General features: G+C 41.8%; 1 protein-coding gene across 1 annotated transcript in view; it reads right to left on the bottom strand.

The window, feature by feature from the left end:
* Positions 1-21,621, bottom strand: part of tnfrsf21 (tumor necrosis factor receptor superfamily, member 21) — a 40,015-nt gene that overhangs the window by 13,807 nt on the left and 4,587 nt on the right. Inside the window, exons 2-4 of the mRNA XM_058614228.1 lie at positions 14,953-15,670; positions 11,196-11,783; positions 1,271-1,536 (exon numbers count right to left, since the gene is read on the bottom strand). Of these exons, the coding sequence (XP_058470211.1) occupies positions 1,271-1,536; positions 11,196-11,783; positions 14,953-15,670 (1,572 nt within the window). The remainder of the gene's footprint in view (positions 1-1,270; positions 1,537-11,195; positions 11,784-14,952; positions 15,671-21,621) is intronic.

Raw genomic sequence — 21,621 nt, 5'->3', positions numbered from 1 at the left:
TAGTGGAGTAAAAGTAAAAGTGGTCAGAAATATAAATAACGACGTAAAGTACAGATATGTGAAAATTCTACTTAAGTACAGTAACAAAGTATTTGTACTTCGTTACATTACAACACTGTCCTGTCCAGCCTATAGCGTTGTTGTTGGCGTGGTATGCCTCAAAGTCAAAACCTAGTAGTAATAATGACTCTTGGATCGTTTTTTTAAGTCAGTGTAAAAAGCTAACACGGCTTCCAGGTGAAGAGAAACTGATAATGGCAGGAGTCTGCTGGGCCATGACAAGAACCTCACCCACTTCCTCTCCCCCCGACTCACTTATCCCCCAACAAGTATTTTCCAAACCTCCTCAGTGTAGAGAGTCTGCCACGCTGAGTGTAATTACTCCTCAAACATCAAATCATTCTCCTGAAGGCAGCCATGGCTTTAATGCGAGGAATGTGGCTGAACCACAGGAACGTGTTTCAGTGGGACACACCAGAAATCTTTCCTCACAGATAAGATATCAGTGGAAGAGACGCCGAGAACAGAGTGTACTGAGGCTTGTGCCACGTCGATGGAGCTGCAGATTAAAAAAAGATGTGAAGACGGGAAAGGCGACACTTATTTTCCTGACAATAGTTTTGTGGCGATTGTGATGAATCCAGGACTGTGACTCAAATCCTGACTCTCAGAACTGGTGAGTCAAAGCGATTACTCAGAATTATTTGATGCTTTCTTTTTGTCAAAGGCCAAAATTATTTGTATGAGACACTGATAACTAGACTGCTGTGAGGCAACAATGCTAGCCACTGCATCACCGTGTGACCCTTCATCTTAAGCTGTTGTACCTGTTGCTTTCTTGATTGTTTCAACAAATCCTGTGATCAACTTGATTTCTTGAGCTCACATTGTCCTCATCGAAAAAAAGGAAATCCATTCATGATCAAAATGCAGGAAAGCACAGATATGGATCCAAAAACAAGCTGACCCAACCGATCAGGAGGATTCACTGTAAATGGGCAGCTGAAAGAACCACCTGGTGGTAGGTTAAGATGACTGGAACCATTCGGCGGAGCATAAATCAGAAACGATGGATGACAATCACCAAAAAGTGTTAAATTAAGCTTCAGTATCGTAGAATCAACTCTGACTTGTCTTTGAAAACTTGAACTGAGTGTCACAGAATCAAACACTGGGAAAGTTTGACAATTACTCGACTCAAACATCGCTCCATTTCCAAATACTAATAGTGGAATGTCTTCCCCCGACATCCAACATCAGTCCTTCTTACCTGTGGGTTGTCCTCCATGACACAGCGGATCTTCTCCACCACGTCGATGCGTCGCTGTCGGTGCAGCGCGTTGATCAGCTTGGCCAAGTTGGCGTCGCTGTCGCGTATGGTCCAGTGCTGCAGCGCTGCGTACGCCCGCTCGCGGTCTGACGAGTAACCGTTGGAGAAGGCTGCCACCTCGCGCTCCGTGGCGTTAGCCAGCGACTGGTAGATGTCGATCCAATGGATGCCCACGTGAGCTGCCACCAGCTTCAGGATATCCACCCCTGAGTGGACAGAGAGAGGGGTGAAGGGGTGAAGGTTAGACGACGAGCCGAGCTGAGTCATTCATTGCAAATAAAAAGGAAAATGCAACGCTCGTGATTGCTGGATTCTGTCCTAATTGAAGAAAGTAGGTCAGCAGCTGTGAACGGTGTCAGCTAACACAAAACAGCAGTAAACAGATGGCCTTATTTCTATGTAACTAAGCCTCACTGCCGTGCGTCATAAAAGGCAACATTGTTCTCGTTCAGTCATTTATCCTGAACATCTGCATGTAGGTCTGTGACTGTGTTTCTGGAAAGATGTGATTGATTACGATAGGGCTGTGCCATATCCGTTCATTTACGATCACACAGTTATGCATCTTTCCTCTGTAAAAATAACTTTTATTTTTTTTTTCCATTTCAAAGATCACCAAGACAAATGTCCTTAAAATATCACAATATATTTTTTCAGTTTATATTCCCAAACCATAGATTACATTCAGTATAATTTGTGTTTCACTCCCCTTTTACTTTTACTTTGAAAATACTCGAACAAGTACATTTCCTAAACAGGGACAAATGGAATCTCAACACTGGTTCCAAATAAGAGCAAGTAGACTGATTAATCGTTGGGCAATTTTGGCAAATTATTATTGAATTAATCAGCCAATTATTACATATTTTGAAACATTCTTACTTACTCAGAAACCTTGCTGCTCAATATTTTTTGATGACCTGTTTTATGTCTTTAAATCTTAGTCAATAGAAGTGTTGTGTAATACATTACATACATTACTTCAGTCAAGCGATGTTGTGCATCATTTGTTGTTATAAAACTGTTACAGTTCAGTATCAGATGGAGGGGGAAAAAAGAAAAAAGGAAAACAATTGGCACTGACCATATTAAAAGGGAATTTGGGGGGAACCAGGCAAAATGGACCACACATTAAAAGTGTAACATTCTACATCCTGTCAGTAGTTTTTCCCTCTGTGTCCTCTCACCTTACTTGTTTACCTGATTGTTCCCAGGCATGTCTTTGCCTTGAAAAACTACATTTTGTGAGTAGTCTTTCTTGAGGATGATCATTTTAGATCTTTTGGACTAAACGTTTTGCCTCTCATTTCGTATTTGTTCACTATTATTGCCAGCCTTTTGTCTCAATTAATTAAAAGACTGAAATGTGAGTCTAGCGGATCTAGTCTGTCTCTATTTCCTCTTAATAAAAAGTCTTGCAGTTTCCTACATGCAACCAATTATTAGGGTTGTCACAAAATTGCCATTGTGGTGTATTAACATAATCAGCATTTATTTGGGGGAGAGAGAGGGACCATCATTTTTCTGCTATGCCCGCCCTGATGCAACACTCCAGACCAATGTACCATGTTGCAATGATCCCTTTTGTGTTTGGTCTACAGTTGTACCATGATCAGCTCATTATTTCAATCTGTCACATCACAAGACAAACTCTGCTGCTTTAAATGTAGCATATATAATCATTTGGTCATGAGACCTGTGGCATATCCCACAAGTTGAACTATTCATGCAGTGCAACAAGTCCCCGGAATCTCTTAAGCAAGAACTCGGCTTTCAGGCATGACACACAGATACACGTGCAAAAGAGGCAGTATGTCATGTCATGAGCTGTGGACACCCTGGGTCAGCTGAAGCAATCTCTTCTCTTCGTGAGGGCACGCACCTGCTGTGCTGTGTCGGAAGTCATTTCATATTTTTGTTCAGGTTCACACCATCGACTTTCAAGGAAAGCCAGGCCTTTGAAAACAGAAGTCACGTGGACTCACAAGTGAGCAGAAAAAGAGGTCAAGGACTTGATGGGGAGCAGTAACAAACCAAGATTTCCTCCCCCGTCCTCACCATGGACTGTTGGACCTGTCAACAGTTGCTGCTGGTATTTATCTGATGCTTGTGAAACTGCACCACATACTGTATATTTATAGTTTGTGATAATGGATGGATCCTTACTATGAACATGTCTGAGTATTCATCTAAATGTGTGTTCACAGTTACATTTATAAAACAACCTGTATCTATGTGGACATGTGGTCAAAGTAGCATTAAGAGACTCAACATTTGTCCTTCACAATCTGTTATTTGTTACTTGGTTCTTCGTCTTAAGCGACAAACGTTGATATTTCATAGGATTTTCTTCTTCTCCCACATTCTGTTGTCTGCTCAGAATCACTCTGCTCCACTTCCCCCTGACAACAGTGACTCTGCAGGAACCAGAAACGCTGACTCATGCGATGGCCGAGCAGTAATATAGTGGTATCCTTGTTTGGTTCCACACTACAAGTCCAATGCTGATTCATGTGTGAGTATCACAATCACACAGTTGATGACTTTGGGATATTTAGGAAGTTGATGGACAAAATCAATTTGGTCAAGAGGAAAGTCTTAACCTATTTACATTGGCTTTAGTGTGTGTGTGTGTGTGTGTGCTTCCTCACGTTGAGTCACATTATAAGTGCCCTCTTTTCACAGCTCCTCTGATTGAATATTCTACAGTATTAACCGTGTACTATAGAGTTCATATCTATAAATAACATACCCTTGCACTAAACAGTATATAGCCAACACCCATCAGTTTTATTTACAATCAATATTTTCACCAAATGAACATAGACAAGAAAGTAAGCCCAACCAACAACAACCAAACAACAACCAAAAACCAATTTAAAATCTCAACAATATAGGCTGACATAGGGCCAACCAGTTAGGTACAGATGGGATTGGGTCAGTTATTTGCCATCTTATTAGAAATTACTAGAAAAGTTCTCATCGGAGAAGAACATTCTCCGCTGTCTTGTTTTGTCCATAAACCACAATGATTCAGTTTTAATTGTTTCTTTGTCATATGGAGCAAAGAAACCAGAACATATTCACATTTAAGGAAACTTTTCTAATTCTTTAACAAACACATAGTTGACCATTCATTTAGTAATCAATTAATAATGGAGTATTTGTTTCAATCCTATAAGTGCTGTGCAGCTGTTATACTGTTACACTGCATCACAGAATTAATCCCTCCACTTTTGATAAGGGCTCAGCCCTGATTAATGTCTATACTGCGGCAAAGTGCATAAATCCAGGAGGATTCAGAAAGACTGAGAGAGATTAAATAGATGAAAGCCAGTGGTCGAAATTCACGACTTCACTCCCAACACACATTACATTTACACACACAGAAACGCCAGCACACATAAGCCCAGAACAAAGAATGAATATGCACGTGAGGCATGCACACATGCTTACAAAGACATACTGAAAGCTAAACACGACATTCATTACCCCAAAACCCTCATCAATGGTAACTTGACCTAAATCTGAAAAGTGAAAATAATAAACATAACCTTAATCCACAACCAAACCCTACTTCTGAGACCAGCTCTGCTTGACTGTAGATGCCCCCAACTCGAAAATTGATTAAAACTCAAGGTGAAGACGAACAAACATAAGCACTGACTTCCCTACCACTGCCCTTGCTCGATACTAATAAACTTAACTGAATCCTCGAGGGACCTATGACCTCACGTGTCAGCCTTCTGGGCGGAGAGCCTGTCGACTCTCATCCACCTCACTGGCATTAACACAGAGAGACAGGGGAGAAATCCCCGGCTCTGCACGACTCACAGCCTCTTGTGACCAGCCACATTTAAATGACCCATATTTCATACATCTTATGATGAATCGGTGCGTCTGCTTGCACGTGTGTCTACGGGGAAGTAATTGTATCGAGTGTGTGAGTGTGTGAGTCATAGACTTTGTAAATGCCTGGAACCATAATAAACTGTGATGTCAACCCGCCGCTCTTTGCTGTTTGTTGACAGTATTTATAGAAAACTATTACACAGCTGCCTGAGGGGGACAAACTTGTGCCACTGTCATCTTGGCATAAAATGAGACAGTTTTTTATCACATTTGTGGTGACGGAAAGTAACGCAAAGGTGTCACGTCCCATCCTACACTCATTATAGAGACTGCAGCAGCTTATACTCGATTATTATGCTGTACTGTTAATTCACCTCTGATTGGTGTAGTAATAAAGGCAGGAGCATGGGAAGGTTAGTTCAGATTTTAATCTAAAAATCCCATTTCCCTCAGCTTAATTTAGAATTAACTCACCAAACTAACAACAGTGTGTTGATTATAACCATGGTAACACAGGTCTTGCACACTGGTGCTGGTACATGTTCTATGCATACACAGTACCTGTTACTATGACGATCACTTCATCTAACATGTCGTGGAGTTGAGTTAACTCAGGAGATGCTTCTCATGGTAACACGCTAATTTGAAAAATTGGATATTTCGCTAAATGTCTCCCTTGTTTGGTAAGACGCCACCTACTGTTTCATGCCCTGCATTGCTTGATGCATGTAGACCAGGCCTACGCATCATAGTAACTAGCGGTATTGTGGACACTGTACATCGTCTCTCTCCACCATTGACAAGAGATTCCTTGCAGAACTACGAGCAGCAAGAGAGAGACTGGCTTGTCCAAGATCCCAAGGACAATCACTTGCCCAAATGTAGATCGTGCTGCAAATCAATACAAGTGGATGTCATGGGCAAAGTGGCTCTTACTAGAACATCTGTCAGCACATTTGATTGTTGAATTTGAGGAAATTCATCCAAGAAAGTGCAGGAATCCTTCAGCACACTTACTGTAGTCCTAAGTGTACATCCATATGACATTTTAGCATTTGCCAACACACAACTACTTCTACTACTAATATGCTTCTAAAATGGAGACCTTAGGAAAAGCTGCTGGCTCCATCATTCAGAAACTTGGGGGCTGTGCTTTAGTCTGGACAGGTAGAAATACAGATCTTTGAAAACACTGCCATGGTTACCTGCAGTCATTCACTGACTGGTTCTTATCTACTAGCAGCAGTGACTAAAAAAATGCTTGTCAAACTTGCCTTCAGTTCCTGTTCAACCTCATCGTCAGTCAATTAAAAGAAGTCCCTTCCAATGTTACTTCTGACATTTGCTGTTTATTTGGTGAAGTAAAATTACAAAGGGATAAAAACCCCTCTGGAGCGGTCTCCCCTTGGCACCCTGTTATTATGTCTAACATGATGTGAAGCAGAGTGCTGTGTGCGTCAGCATCTTTACAAATACCTTTCTGTTTATCACGCACTGTAAACCCACAGCCAGGCAACAACACCCCCAAGCTCTGGTCCTCCACAAACAATCCCAGGCTGAATTGGGAGCAGGCTACCCCGGCCCACCCTGGTACTGCACAGCACAGTATATTCTAACATGTGGCTCCCCGCTGGGCTTGGATGGGGAGCTTGGCATTATTAGCGGTGTGGATGTTTAACGAGAGAGGATGGCGGGCAGGTAGAATGTTGTTTTCCTTCATGTTTTCCTCTGTGATCTGCATCTCACCTTGAAAATATATGTTGTAAATAATATGGCTGTGACCACATGAAACGCATCTATTAGATGTTCTCTTCCAGGGTGTTTTACCATGTGTACGACCATGCATTCTACACTACTTAAGAACACTTAACCCTAAGTAAAAGGTTTGTAGTGAATTGTACATATGTGTGAGATGATTTAATACTTTTAACAATGTAGCTCATCTTCCAATGGCTCATGACATCACATGAAGATTGGGTTTAGGTTAATTGGAGAATGTAAATGGTTTCAACACAAGCATTCAGTGGACTCCCTGTGTTAAACAGAGTTAATGACATGTCCAACACACATTACAATAATTTAGGGTTATAGTAAGGTAAATTCAAAAGGTTGCAATAAATTCCATTTGTTTCAAGTTCAAGTCAATGAGTAATCATTTGAAATAATCCAGCATAATGAGGTATGGAGGCACAGTCTACGAGCGAAACATGGAAACTGTCCTACCATTTCAGTTTTGGAACATGCACGGTAGACCTGTCCATTTTTGCCTCTCGACACCTGCTAGTTATTGTAGATGAAGCCCGTAGCATGCATTTGGTTGGTGTAGCAGTGAAAAGGTTCCCCTCTCGAACAGTGTTTTGCTGTGAATGCTAGGAACCAGGTCAGTGCCACACGTTGATACCCAGAATTATATATGTAAGTATTACAGCATTACAATATTAATTATGAATGGTATTGAGAGGATCATTTTGTCTTAGGTTAAATCTGATAAGCCATGAACAATGGTAAGTGGTAGATAGTGGAAGCCCAAACCCATGGATCTGTTACTCTCTTAATGGATTTCCTCGACCATTTAGCCTTTCAAATCCTCATTCAGCCATTTGTTTATTGAAGCCTTTTAACAGACGGAATTATGTTGCATGGCTTAGGTTTGCTTCTGAGGAACATGTGTTTTGTGTATCTTTGCAATCTTGATGAGATTAATAAATAAGAATGGGGCACACAGTCCTGGACAAGGTCTCCCTGGAGCACTTTGTGGTCCCACACATGGTTGTACGAAGTCAGGCAGATGCTGTTGTTGTTTGAGCTGAGAACAACATTTTAGGGCAAAGGTGGCCAGAACAGTTAGGTCAGGTTATTGTAGCCTCAAGCTAACCTTTATGCAACATTGTTGTGATTCCTGTTCATTTAATTTGACTGTGGCGCTCTTGTTACAGATAAACAAATAAGTCTTTCAGATCCTGTGCAATAAAAATCTGGCCTGTGGCCCCATTTGGTCCTGCTGTGAAGTAGTAGCAGTTTTCATTACTTCCTGGACTTCTTTGGAAGTTCCAAGCGTATGTGTGTGATCTGTGCTTTTGACATTTCCCTTTTTTTCCCTGCTTTATTGCCCCTAGTAAAGGGGCATTACAACCTTCAAGGGGAGCCAGCAATGCACCTTGGAAGGATTAAGATGCTGTTTTGTTTTATGTACCGGAGATTAAATAGGCTGTTTGGATTGCATGTGCATATGTATATCTCCATGTAAATGCATACACATGGGCAGCGAACACTCACACACTCACACATCTACTTTTATCTCGTTACTTTTGGAGTAGATATCTGTATTGGCAGCCGAAAAGAGGAAGTTATTTGTGGCCGTGGCCAACATGAGCGTCATTAACTTCTTTGGTATCGATGGTTTTAGTCCTGTATTCGACAGTAATACTGTCAAAATCGTTTATGATCATATGTGCATCACTGATAACATGAGAATATCCAGATATCCTGTAGGATCTAATCTGCAGGAGCAGGCTGGGAGGCGTTGCCAGTTTTCCCACTAACAATGCAATTACTTTAATTATTTGCACTGTTTTAAGTTAAAACCATTTGTGGGAAATAAAAGTTGATTTGAGACTTGTTTTAATCACAGCAGAGCAACATAAAAGAAACATTAATTGATTTTATTTTCGTTTTTTAGGCTAAAAATACTGAGGTAAATAACTGATATAACTTGTAAAGTTGAGCAAGCAGTTGCTGATTTACATGTCCAGGAAACACAGGCACTACAACTGAAGTGCTTTAATCCAAACTATTGGGGAGTTTTCAAGCACCTAAAATGCTGCTGGCTCAGTTTCATTTATTTAATTAATAGATTTAGTGGTGGTAGTCCTATGCTACAGTCGCCTGCATTCACTACTTTTTCTTTAGTGCTTCAGCTGATCCTACAGTTTCACTGTCAATTTCACCTCACTGTCAACAGCAGAGTAACTGGCTCCTGTTTACAACAGCATCTAGGGTATAATCATAAGCACTAAAAACAAATTCTCCATGCGATTTCGCAGAATCTGTCAGCGAGGGACATGACACATTCTCACATCTCATGTTGCCTGTCAGACTGAAAAAGCAAATATCAACTAATTATACAGAAGTGTTGTCTTTTTGCCCGTGGAGAGACAAGAGTGAGAACTTTGTTTTACCATCTTATGTGAGCAAATCAAACCAGGACAGACGTTACACTTAAAACTAACACAATGAGTATAAAGACACTAAAATGGTCTATAAAGCTGGGGGGACGTGTAAGTTCATCACTTCAAGTGAGCCCCTGTGGTTCTTCCTCAATTAAAGAATATTGATTAGTGCAGCTTTAAGTACAATTGTTCCACCAATTAGGGATTAATATAAAACACAAATGCAGGGTGCAAGGCTACAAATCTACAGATAGCAGCATTTAGGGCTTCAGATTAAACAATCATTCTGACTATAAGTCATTGATTATTGAAAGAATTGATGAGCTGATTGGATGATGTTAAAAACCTATATGAGTTAAAAAACATATACAGCCTAAAAGAGCACCGGACTGTTTGAAGTAACTAACATGTTGTCCTGCAGAGGGCAGCATAGCTTGGCCTATTTACATGCCTTGTTTGTCCGATTCCCTGAACCCTAGATGTGATACCATTTACCATTCTGGGCACACGACACAATTTTTTTGTATGTAATCAAGGACAAATTATAATGACTGATCTTTTTCCCTTCTATTGTTAAGAAGTCAAAGGCATTTGCAAAAAAACGTATTGAAACTTGGTCTTTGTAAGGCATCCTTTGTGTCAACAAAACACTGTGAATCTCTCTCTCTCTCACTCTTCACTTGATTCTCACTAGATACTATCTGTTTGGTGCCCGATTGACCCACTAATGTGCTTTGCCAACCAAGCAACAACCCTGATGCAGCTGAAACCAGATCATTCCAGTTCTATGCTGCGAGTCTCAGGGAGCAGACAGAAAGGGAGAGAGAGAGAGAGTAGCGGGTAGTGGTTATCAAAGCACATACACTTACACTCACACACACACAAACACAGTTTCAAAGTGGAGAGTCTGACAGGAGGTGTCCCCGGAGTTTGTGCCTCCTTCTCTCTTTCACTGTGAAACTGAGAACTCAGCTGTGGGTAAAAAAAAAAAAAAAAAATGTTCTCTCCTTGTTGAGAGCCGCAGTGTTAACACACTCAGACAGAGAAGTTGTAGCAGTGGTAAAAACTAAACAGAGCTCACAACATTAAAAAATAAATAGACTTAGAAGGAGGTTAGACAATAAAAGAAAAGGAGGGGATGATAAAGAAAGAGTATGAGAAGATGGAGGTAAACAAGAGAGCAGAGGGAAGGGAGGAGATGGTGAGATGAAACTGGAGAAGTGAGAGCAACCCGAGTGTGTGTTGGGTGTGGATAGTGACAGCAGGGTGGGTTTACAACAGGGTCATGCCCTTGATTGTATATAACAACTGCCCTCCACACCATGTGCAGAATTGATTGGATCAGATACCCAACAGTGCTGTGATCAGATGGACAGAAGGTTCTACTAACGCATGCATAAGAAAGACTGTAGTCTATATTACACCATACATAAGAAATGGACATGGCCTTCTGGTTGCAAAACAAAGTCCCGCCTCAAGATGCGCAACTTGACTAGCAGTCAGTTTTTGAAAATTGAAATTCACAGACAACACCTGCAAGCAGCCACATATGCCGGGATCTGTTGTCAATGTTCCTCTAAATGGGCACGTTCATCCATTTTCTACTGCTTTATCCTCCACCTTAGGTTTCAGGGGAGGAACTGGAGCCAATCCCAGCTCACATAGGGCAAAAGGCGGGGTATGCCCTGTACAGGTCGCCAGTCCACCACACAGGGATGATCACACCAGTGTCTAATTAATCTAATCCCCAATCTGCATGTTTTTGGACTGTGGGAGGAAATAAATTCTTCATTCGCTTGTAATTAGAACCATTCTTTAAGAAATCAAAGGGAAAGCAGACTCACCTTGTCCATTGGAATAGTAGATCCACCTCTCTTTGATCTGTGCAGGAGGTGCAGATGGTTTCTTCTGAATGGCCTTCTCCATGATGCTGCAAGGATCCTGCACTGGGCCCTTCTTCAGCACCCTAGAGCTCCGCTTCACACTACACACCACAATTACAATCAAAACCAGCAAGAGCAGCAGCACAATCATCCAGGGCAGGTGCTCATTAATGTCAAAGTGATTCTGACTGCTCGGCCTCGGGGACCCTCTGCGAGTGGGCCGGTAGTACGTGGACACACCACCTCCGTCACCTCCACTCCCCTGCTCGGCAACCTTGCTGACACTTGTCCCAACCCTTACTACCTCTGAACTAACCAGACCGTCCATTCCCTGCCTGTTGGGCCCTGGAACGGCGTCAGAGTTGGGTTGCCCCCGTTGTTGCTCACTATCCATTGGTAGCCTGCGAGCTGGGGACAGTTGAGTCCTTGGGGGATCATGGATGGGTGGGATGGGAGTGTCGGGAAGGCTAAGGTGTAGCCCGTCCACATGGTGGTTTTCCCCAACCTGGCTGTCCCTCAGTTGAATCGCTGCTGACTGGCTGTAGATGCCTGAGACAAAAAGAAACAGGCGGATCGATTAGAAACAAAGATAGAACAAACAGCATGTATAAGGATGAGAGTGAATAAGGAAAGAAGATAGTACACACAGAAGAGGAGAGAGACACACAGAGAGGGAATTAAATTCACTCAGTCAAGAGATCTGCTTAACCCTTGCAATGAAAATACAAGGCACCAGGGAAGGGAATAGAATTTAATCCATGTGAGCAATATGACACACAAACAGGAATAACCTCCCCCTTCTGCTCTCCCTCATCTGCCGGGTGGGCAGTTTTCTACCCACTGGAATCAGTCATACGCTGGATTTGGGCCATCACGATCTGACACAATTCTGCACACACTGGTAGTTGTCATTCACAGGAGATCAAGAGGTTTGACTGATAGTTGATACAAGCACCGCAATGTTATAGGTGTTTAGAAAATGAAAATGATTGATGCTCCTATTTTGGATTTTCTTGGTTTTGAAAACAAAAATGAATCTGCTGACTAACCCAGAAAGCTTAGCAGATGTGGCGATGATGATGATGATGTCTGCAATTGTAGGGTGCAAACTGTCTGACAAAAGCAGCTGCAATAACGATAACAGCCCTGTCCAAGAGCTGAATTTAGACTCAATGTATAAATGTGATTAGATTGGCACGTGCCTGTGCTGGAATATTTGTATCAGATGAATTGATTGATTGACTCTTGCTAATCTTCTGAGGTTAGCTGTGGCGACTGGTACAAGCACAGGTATGACATTGCTAATTCAGCAGTGCTGCATGTTTTGGGGGATTTTCCACTGGATGTGCGTTAATACCCGCTAATCCTTTTATCAGCACACAGGAGCACAAATGCCGGTCTAATCATCAAATTAAAATCTCTATCTAAATATCTTTGAACGTCATGAGGTAAGAATGAGAGAGCAAAAGATGGTAGAAATTTCAGTTTTACAATTTGGCTGGACATGGACACCAAATACCTGGGGCCCCAAAGAATGAGTTAACTTGAAATCAAATACCAATAACAGCTTGTTTTTAAATGACTTTCTGTCTTAATTATTAATGCATAAACACTTGCAGTCTTGTGTACATAACCCCAATACCAATCACTACATTTCCGTACATGCGGTTGTAGCTCGTCTACACCATTTATTTTGACGATTGCATTTGTCCCTGTGCTTTTACAAAAGCACAGGTAAATGGTGAATCAGTTTATTGAATGAAGTGTGTCCACCTCGTTTAGGCTATACGTGGCAATATGCCCACTTTCAGCTTTCTAGTATAGTAACTGATCGCTAACATTAGCATGTCGAGCACCATTCCAAGTCTTCCTTCCATCAATGCACTTTAAAATAATTAATTCTTTGAGTTAGCACAGCATAAATAAATAAATGCATCAACCAATGTAGAAGAAAGAGTGTTTACATCCTTCTTGGTATGCAAAGGCCATTGTAGTAACATGACTTGACTGGGAAATGGGAGGGAGGCCTCCAGTCCTCCAATCTTTCGCGATCTGCAGTCTAACCATGTCACTAATTCGCACTTTTCTTCCTCAAATGAAATAAAATCATTTCCATTTGGCATAAATTGAATATAAATAAGTGACACTGCAAATTCTTCAGCACATTTGGGGTGACATATCATGACCATCTGGCTTATTAGTGTGTATTATTGTGCTTCCAAGAGAAATACAATGAAGCCTCTCAGGCGACTTAAATAGGATGATATTACCCATATATCAATGGATATTTCAATGTATTTTTATGTATGGAACTTAAATTGTAGGCGTTAAAATCAGTAACTCTCAATAAATGAGCTGCCAACAGTTTTATTAGGAATATGAGGCCACATTTCATGAGCTACTGCATCTTTTGTGTGATACACAACCTAGCACAACTTTTTCTCTGCTCCCTTTCCTCCCCACTAGTTACAGCCAGGTGAAAAATAACAGGTTTAAGTATGTAACACCCCCATTCACCCACTTTCCCTCCTGCACAGACATGGTTAAACTGACTGTCTGGGAAGCCATCGATCGCCCACCAGCACAAACAGCAGTGACAGTATTATAGGTGTCAGAGAGGGGAGGGAGGGCCCACTGGATGGTTGATTCTGAGAAATGAGCGGCAGAATGACTGACACAGAGCGGTGATAAGGGAGGGAGAGGGCCAGAGAGCAGGGGATATTTGTAACTTTCACTGAACTACACGCTGGAAATAAAGGAAGAAGAGGTGGAAAAGGAGTCACAGAGAAAATGACCCATAACTCCTCCTGACTAACAGCATTCCTCAGATAGGGAGCTACAACCACTTTGTTTCCGTGCCAACGAACGCCCCTCACTTTGTGTATTTCCACAGGGAAATTGTGTGTCATTGATGTAATGTTACAGCAACCTTGGCCACAAAATGTAAGGACATCCACCTCATACACACGACGTGGCTCAAACATTTTTGTAAGCCCTATATTTTTTTCATGCAGCAAATGTTGAGTCGCCAAATTTGAGATTGACAAGGGAAGTAGATTCATGCTTTGGCTAAAGCATTTTAGTTTAATTGAATCCATTTTTGATCAAGTCCAATCCAAGTATTAGGAGTAATGAGCCTATGAAAGTCCAGACTGTGCTCGGAATAAATGTCATTACGACTCTCAGTGAAAACATGTCTTCCAACTGGGACACCAGGAAAAATAACACTATTTTAGCTACTTAACAAAAGGCTCATCTAATACAAAATTATGATAATGATAATGTTTGCCACAATAGATGGCCTTTTCCAAAAGGAAACTGAAGTTTATGTCACTTTGTTAACCAGTCTCTCTCCTGCACCAAAGGTAATATAAAAAAATTGCTGTTTTTAGCTCACGTGGACACAGGAGCTGCTGGTCTACTGATGCCTTGTTTGGTCAGTTTGTGGCACTTATGTAAATCTAAATGAAGGATTTCAAACACCAAAGTCTCCAAATAAGTAGTTTTGACTTAGTGATGGAGGGAAGAGAGGATCAACAACTCCTGTAAGCTGTGATGTAAAATCGTTGATTTTCTCCATGGATTTTGGTGTGGAGGAGGGAGCGGTTGACAAAGGCCGTCTAATGTTGAGAAAACACAGTCAACAAATTCTTAAAATATACATGAAGCTTCTAAACACTAGAAGCAAATGGGGGGGGAGAAAGGAGCCTACTCTCACCTTTATGAGCAGGTCCATTCAGTGACAATAGTGGAGAAGATGAATAGGTTTGGGCTTCCTGGACAATCGCTTTCTGAGCAGGTCCCAACTGAATGCTTGGAGATGTAGATGAAGATGCAGAGGAGGATGGCGGGGTTGTAGCGGACGATCCACAGAAATTATCTGTCTCTCTAGTCCCTGGCGTGAGCAGCACTAGCCCCTGGGCTTGACAGTCCGTGTGGGTCCGGCACTTGACCGCAGTCGAGCTCACCCCTGAAAACGTCCCCTTGTTGCACGGCTTGCAGATCGAGTCCGCTGTCGCGCTACCCCGTTTTTTTACCCTCGTCCCTGCAGGACACATTGAGTGAGGCTTACACTCCGTGCCGTCCACCAACAAGAAGCTGTTGGGTGGACAAGTGCAGACGCGGTCCTGGGTGGCCGTGCAGCTGGCTTTCTCGATAAAGCCCACGGGACACGGGGCACGACAGTGATGGCATTGCTGGACGCCATTCTCGCCCCGAGTGAAGGTGCCTTCGGGACACGGGCTGCACTCCCTCACAGCTGTGGACGAACAGTGGGAGGACACGTAGGTGCCCGCCGGGCACTTGTCGCAGATCAGCTGGAGGCCTGAGATGGGGTCAGTGTGCTGGTAGTGGCGGGGAGACAGAACAGTCTGGTCGGCCGGGCTCTTTGTGGGCACAACCCGGGCTGAGACGTCAACCACCACTGTGTAAAAGAGCTGAGTGGAGAGGAGAGTGAAACAGTGAGGACAAATGTCAGTACAGAGCACCACAATGGAGGTCTGAGTAGCTGCCATGTGGATTGTTGGATGGAAATAATTATACAAGCTTTATGACTTTTCAGCTTCTTTGCTCCATTGAACAAAGACATTCTTAAAACTGAACCTATTTGGTTTGTAGACAAAACAAGAAAAGTCTTTTTTACTTTTTGGGAAACAGCAATCAACATTTATATAAATGACCGACAGATTAATCACTTATGAACACAATCTTTAGTTGTTCAGTGAAACACTTTTTTTCAGCACTGTTCAACTTGGTGTTGCGTTATTTTATAAACTGGGCTATTTTTATAAATGGTGTTTCCTTTGTTTCTGTTCAATTAAGTTCCTTTCTGAATTTGGCTTCTTCTGATAGATTGACTGGTATTTTATTTGGTGAGCTGCACAGCTCTTTTGAGACACCCGACTCCATTTAATCTTTTATTTCAACAATTTTACTGTGCAACATTTTCCATGTCTTAGTCTTAGTATTTAGTTGAGTACAGAGGAGTATTTAGAGTATTTAAAAGTATATTTTATGATTTCCAAAGGTAAACTCTATGTAAAACATAGTGGAAGATGCACAGAAGCTCCACAGCAGATCAGCACTGATGTTGTTGGGCACTCTATAAGCATCCAGTATGAAACTGGTCTAAAATGTATTATTATTTTTATTATTATATATTGTTAGCATATACAACAAACCCCTTGTTCAAATGTGGAGTCACAGGGTCTGATTCTCAACACAACCACTGCTGTAAAGTATGAACTAATGCAACCTGTGAGAGAATTCCACAGTCAGAAGCCAGTGTTACCCCAACCATCATGTCTTTTACTCAATCCCCTTTTGACTCATCCTCTCCTTTGGTTAAATCCACTCACTTTACTTTTTTCCAGGCTTCCCTCTCACCTCTGCTGGGAAGTCAACAGCTCATTGTGTTTAGGGTAATAAGCTTAGTAATAAGTGAGTCACATGAGGGCAGTAAAGTCTGAGTAGTGGAGGACAGTCTCCAATATGTTACTGTGGCGATAATTTAAAACAGGAACTAGTGTGCAAACTGTTACTGATTAAACAATTTAGAATCAATTCACTGATATATGGTATATGTCCACAGAAGTTATTGTTTACCAGAAAAAATCTAATAAAAACTATATGAATTGAATGTTTATAATAAATGTGTTGCAGCCTCTTGTAAAAACAAATGTAAAAGAGAGAAATAAACACAAGTGCTTCCCAGGCTTGTCAGATACACATCTAAGAGGTTTTGTCAGGCATCAAGGCTGCAGGTCCAGTTTCCTGCATACAACTCTGTTTACGTACAACAGGTTTGACAGTAAAATTAAACTCTGGAATCCTCCATGGCAAACTTTTCTCAGCAAAGTCACAGAGAAGAAAACAACAACAGCAACTATATTCTGATCCCAGATGTTTCAGGGACTTGATAGTATTGCTTGACATAGCCCATTTTCAGACGGATACAGCAAACAAATATTATTACATTGTTGCTGTTAATGAAGACCAGACAGAGGCAGAATAGTAATATAAAAAACCCAAAACAGTTACACACTGTAGCTTTAAGTAAAAAAAAAAGTAGCCCATAGAAGTTGAATTCTTCTGTCTTTGTTAAAATTGTTAAACTTAAGTCAGACAAAGTTTCCAAAGGGACTAATTCTGTCTTCATTCCTTGCACTATGTTACTGATGCCCTCAAATGACTAGCATGTCCTTGCCGAGCAGCGATAGATATTTGAGGTTATCTGAAGTTCCTGCGTTGTAAAAACAAGTTCACAGCATTGGGAGTCCCATTTGAAGGTACCACAACTGTGTTGAGATGTTTGGGGCTAGTGACGTACTTGAATCTTGAGGCACGAGGCCGGACAGAGTGACACACACAAATCTCTCAATTAAACAGTCAAAGGCCAACTGAGATAATAAGGATAAAGCTGCCCTTTCTTCCAGCACTCCATTGTCCTTTCACCACAACGCCAATTTGTCTCTTTGTGTTCATACTCGGAAACTCATACATAAACAGTGGGACTCAGCGCGCTGGTCACAACTCAGTTGCGTCAGTCACATCAATGCACTCATTCACACCAAGGTTCAAAGTGAAAATGTTGGTAGGAGGTGCATGCGGCAGTAAATGGGAACATTCTGCTTGTTTTAGGACAATGGATGGTTGGATGGTGCCCCTGCGGCTTTTTCTGAGTGTTTGTAGAGTTGTATGACCCGGATAATCTCATAATCGTGGTGCACTGCTTACTGTTTAATGTGAGGCAGTGGAAGGGGAGGTACTCATGGAACTCTTTTAAGGAGCTTCTCTTCATGGAGCTCACTGCAACACACTAGGAAGCTGCTAAGATTCAAGAAAAAAAACTGTAGAGTTTCTTGTGTTAAATGATTCTCCTGTGTGTCATTCTCAAGCAGGACACATACACCTGCTTGTGACAATGGTACCTGTTTTTCCAGGTATGATCTAGTTCGATATGACCGTCCTATTTTTTGTTTACCCTTCTATTGAACTACCTTGGGGGCGGGACTAGATAAGCTTTTGCTTCTCCCGCTCTCCCTTTCGGTTATGTGTATTGTGTGAACTACACTGATGTGTGATGAGTGATCTAAATGTCATGACCGAAATAAACATATAAAAATAAATAAATAAACCTTGCACACTAATGGTGCATTCCATTTGTAGTCGGAACTTTCCAACGTGGCTGCCACTCCTTTGACCTCCTACACTGATACTTTAACTGTTTGTTGCACAATAAATCAGTCATACACATAGCAATGCTCTATTTGTATCCACAGTGTTTGTGTGGAATGTGATGAACTCAGAAGTGAAGTCACTCCCAGCTTCGAGTTGCAAAGTAAAAGGAACGCAGCACATACGTAATTATTTTTAAAGCGCGTATTCCGACAGCGAGAAGAGTCCACATTTGTGTTTCTTTTTTAAAAAAAGTAGTGTCAGCGTGCAGCAACGTTTACTCCGTCATGTTCTTTTTCTTTAGTGAATTTACTGGAAATACAAGCCAGATGAGTGTTTACTGTTCCAACTCTTAATGTGATGAACTCAGCTGCACTGTACCACTTGGTGTAAAAGCAGTGTCAGTGTTTGCCAACACATTAGCATATTTTGAAAGTTTATCTCAGCCAAAACGTATAATAGAAGGGAGACTGATGACTTTTTATTAATTCTAAATAGAAAAGTCCATTGCAGAGTATGATATAGCTGCTTAACAACAGCCAAGCCAGGAAATAGATCCATGAATCGTGTTGAAAGCTCGCGGTTGAGGTTTGCAAAAGTTTCACCTGATTTGCAACTAGCGGACTAGATGGACTTTGAAGTAGCATGGAAGATGAAGATATACGTAAAGTATCTAAAGTAGTATCTTAGTATCTAAAAAAGAGGATTATGTAAAGCTATTAGCTCAAGTGATGTTGAAGGAGGAGCCAAAACTGATCCAGAAATCAATATCTGATCAGTATCACCTCCCACTTCCAAGACGCATGACCAACGGACGTAGAAGAATGCCACTTTATGCAATTGGATGGACCTACAACCAGCCAGACCAACGATCCGTGTGATGTCTGCAGAGCAACGAAAAATGTATCAACAAATTGACTTGTCATTTTCTAGAAGCGATGGCTGTTTTATGCGAGGGCTTGGAATGGAAGCAACAGCCAAATCAAAGGACAAAAGACTGTTGTTAAGTTTCTCTTTGAATGAATAGTTCAGGTTTTTTGAAGTGTGGATGTATGAGGCTGTATCCTCAGAAGGATGCGGTTGACGAAGGCAGTGAAGGAGACTGAAGTGAGGCAGTTTAGCCCACAGAGAACTTACCGGTTAAGACGCCAATTCTTCCAAAGAATGATCCCACTGACCTATATCGCTTGTGGCTGGGCAAATGTTGTTCAAGTTCTAAAGAGTCGACAAATCAAATTCAATTGAGATGGGAACGCGTTTTGACAACAGCCAGTCGACAAAGGCACACTCCTCTAAGCACTACCCAGAATGCTCTCTGCCCTCCCCCTGTGCCCGGAACTGGCTCTCTGTGAAAATTTAAAAAAATGACCTTTAGGGCTGCAACGATTAATGGATCATTCAATTTATCATCCACTATTTTTGATACTCAAAGAGTATAAAGAAATCATTAGAAAATAATAATAATAATAAGACATTTCCAGGTTTGGTAAACACAGATCAACAATTTTTCAACATTTACGGACCAAACAAGTACTCAAATAACTGAGAAAATAATCAACAGATTAATCGATTGTGAAAATCATGGTTAGTTGCAGTCCTACTAACCTTTAGCCTCTATACAGAAGGCTACAAAGGCTAACAACATAATCCTTTCGATAGTTTTGGGACATTTTTTCATTCTGTTTCATTTGTTGAACCACTCCCTCCCCACACCAAAAGTCAAAAGAGAAAAATGGATGTAACATAACAGCTGATCCACTGCTGCTTCCATCAGCGAGTGTTATTTTGTGAATTGGGTGTTTGAAATCTTTCCAGTTTACCTCAATGACAAAAACAAATGAAACAAGGCAGCAGCACACCAGCAACTCCCCATGTCCCCACAAGCTATTTAATTATTGATCCGTTTTTTTCTGACCTCGCCTGTATAGACGTCACATCCTGCATGAACTCTTTACTCTGCAGTGTTAACATGCCAGCAGGCTGTTGGATCGCACTGCCACCACCACCATCCCCTCACCTTGTAAAGCACGTCTGAAAGCAGACTGACCGCAGACGACGCGGTTCCGTCTGGAGCTCTGGTTTTAAGCCAATGAAGATAATGACTGCAACGGCTGCCGCTCAACATATCAGGCAAAGCAGCGCAGCGGAGATAACGACAACAAAACTGACTCACAACTGCTGGTGTGTCTTTCTGTGGCTCTCTCTCTCTCTCTCAACCGACACAAATACACAACTGCCAGTGTTGTGTCACAGCATTTCCTGTCACCACCATTAGTATGACACACAGTGTGTGGAGCCACAATACATACAGCCACTTTTCTGTTTTCACACAATAAAACAGCCCCCTAACCCCACCCAACTCTGTGACTGAGCAGAAAACCTTGTAATTCTACCCCCAGCAGCAGCAGCAGCAGCAGCAGCAGCAGCAGCAGCAGCAAGAGTCTGGGCCAGAAACTCACCCGAGACAGACCCAGGTTTCTACTGGAGCAGTACACAGCTCATATCCTTTTTATAGGTCACAGATGGCTACACCTGAACCTCAACTGACCTCCTTGTTTATGTCTGCGAGCATGTTTGTAAAGACATCTGCGACATCACCTGATAAGTTTCCATAAAGACTGTTTATTATGCCGTCCACTTATGCTAACTCAAAAAGCTGTAAAATCATACAAACTAATATAAATATATGCTCTCATTCATATTCTGTATTTACAGTAGTTTTCCCTGACAGATCTTCAGGGTTTCCTTAAAATAACATCACATGACCATTTGAGAAACTTTATATTAGAGCATCTCTCAATTAAATTTCCAACTCAGTTTCCGTTGTCATGGAGACTCAGCTTCCTTAGTCTGCTACGGCTGAGGTGAAATGTCTTTTGCGGCTCTGGAGGAATCACAATAGGGATTATCACAAGAATATATGATGGCCTTAAAAACAGGGAAGGGCAAACTGCGTGTTCACCAAGCAGAGAAAGGGAACCACTGAGCTGCATTGTGGGAAACTTTCCCTTTAAAAGGCACAGTGTGTAATGTAATGTGGGCTAATGTAAAAACATGGTGGTCCAAAATGGAGGCCCCTGTAGAGCTGATCCGGCTCCTGATTCCAGGTTTAAGCCAGTGGGCAGGAACTGTAGAGAAAGCACACAGCACCCAGGCCAGCTTCAGTCCGACTCCGAGTTGGATTATCTTGGCTTGTAAATCCAGCTAACCC

The sequence above is a fragment of the Solea solea genome, chromosome 17 (assembly GCF_958295425.1).
Source record: "Solea solea chromosome 17, fSolSol10.1, whole genome shotgun sequence".
Classification (NCBI taxonomy): domain Eukaryota; kingdom Metazoa; phylum Chordata; class Actinopteri; order Pleuronectiformes; family Soleidae; genus Solea; species Solea solea.
This window is presented reverse-complemented; position numbering and strand designations above follow the sequence as displayed.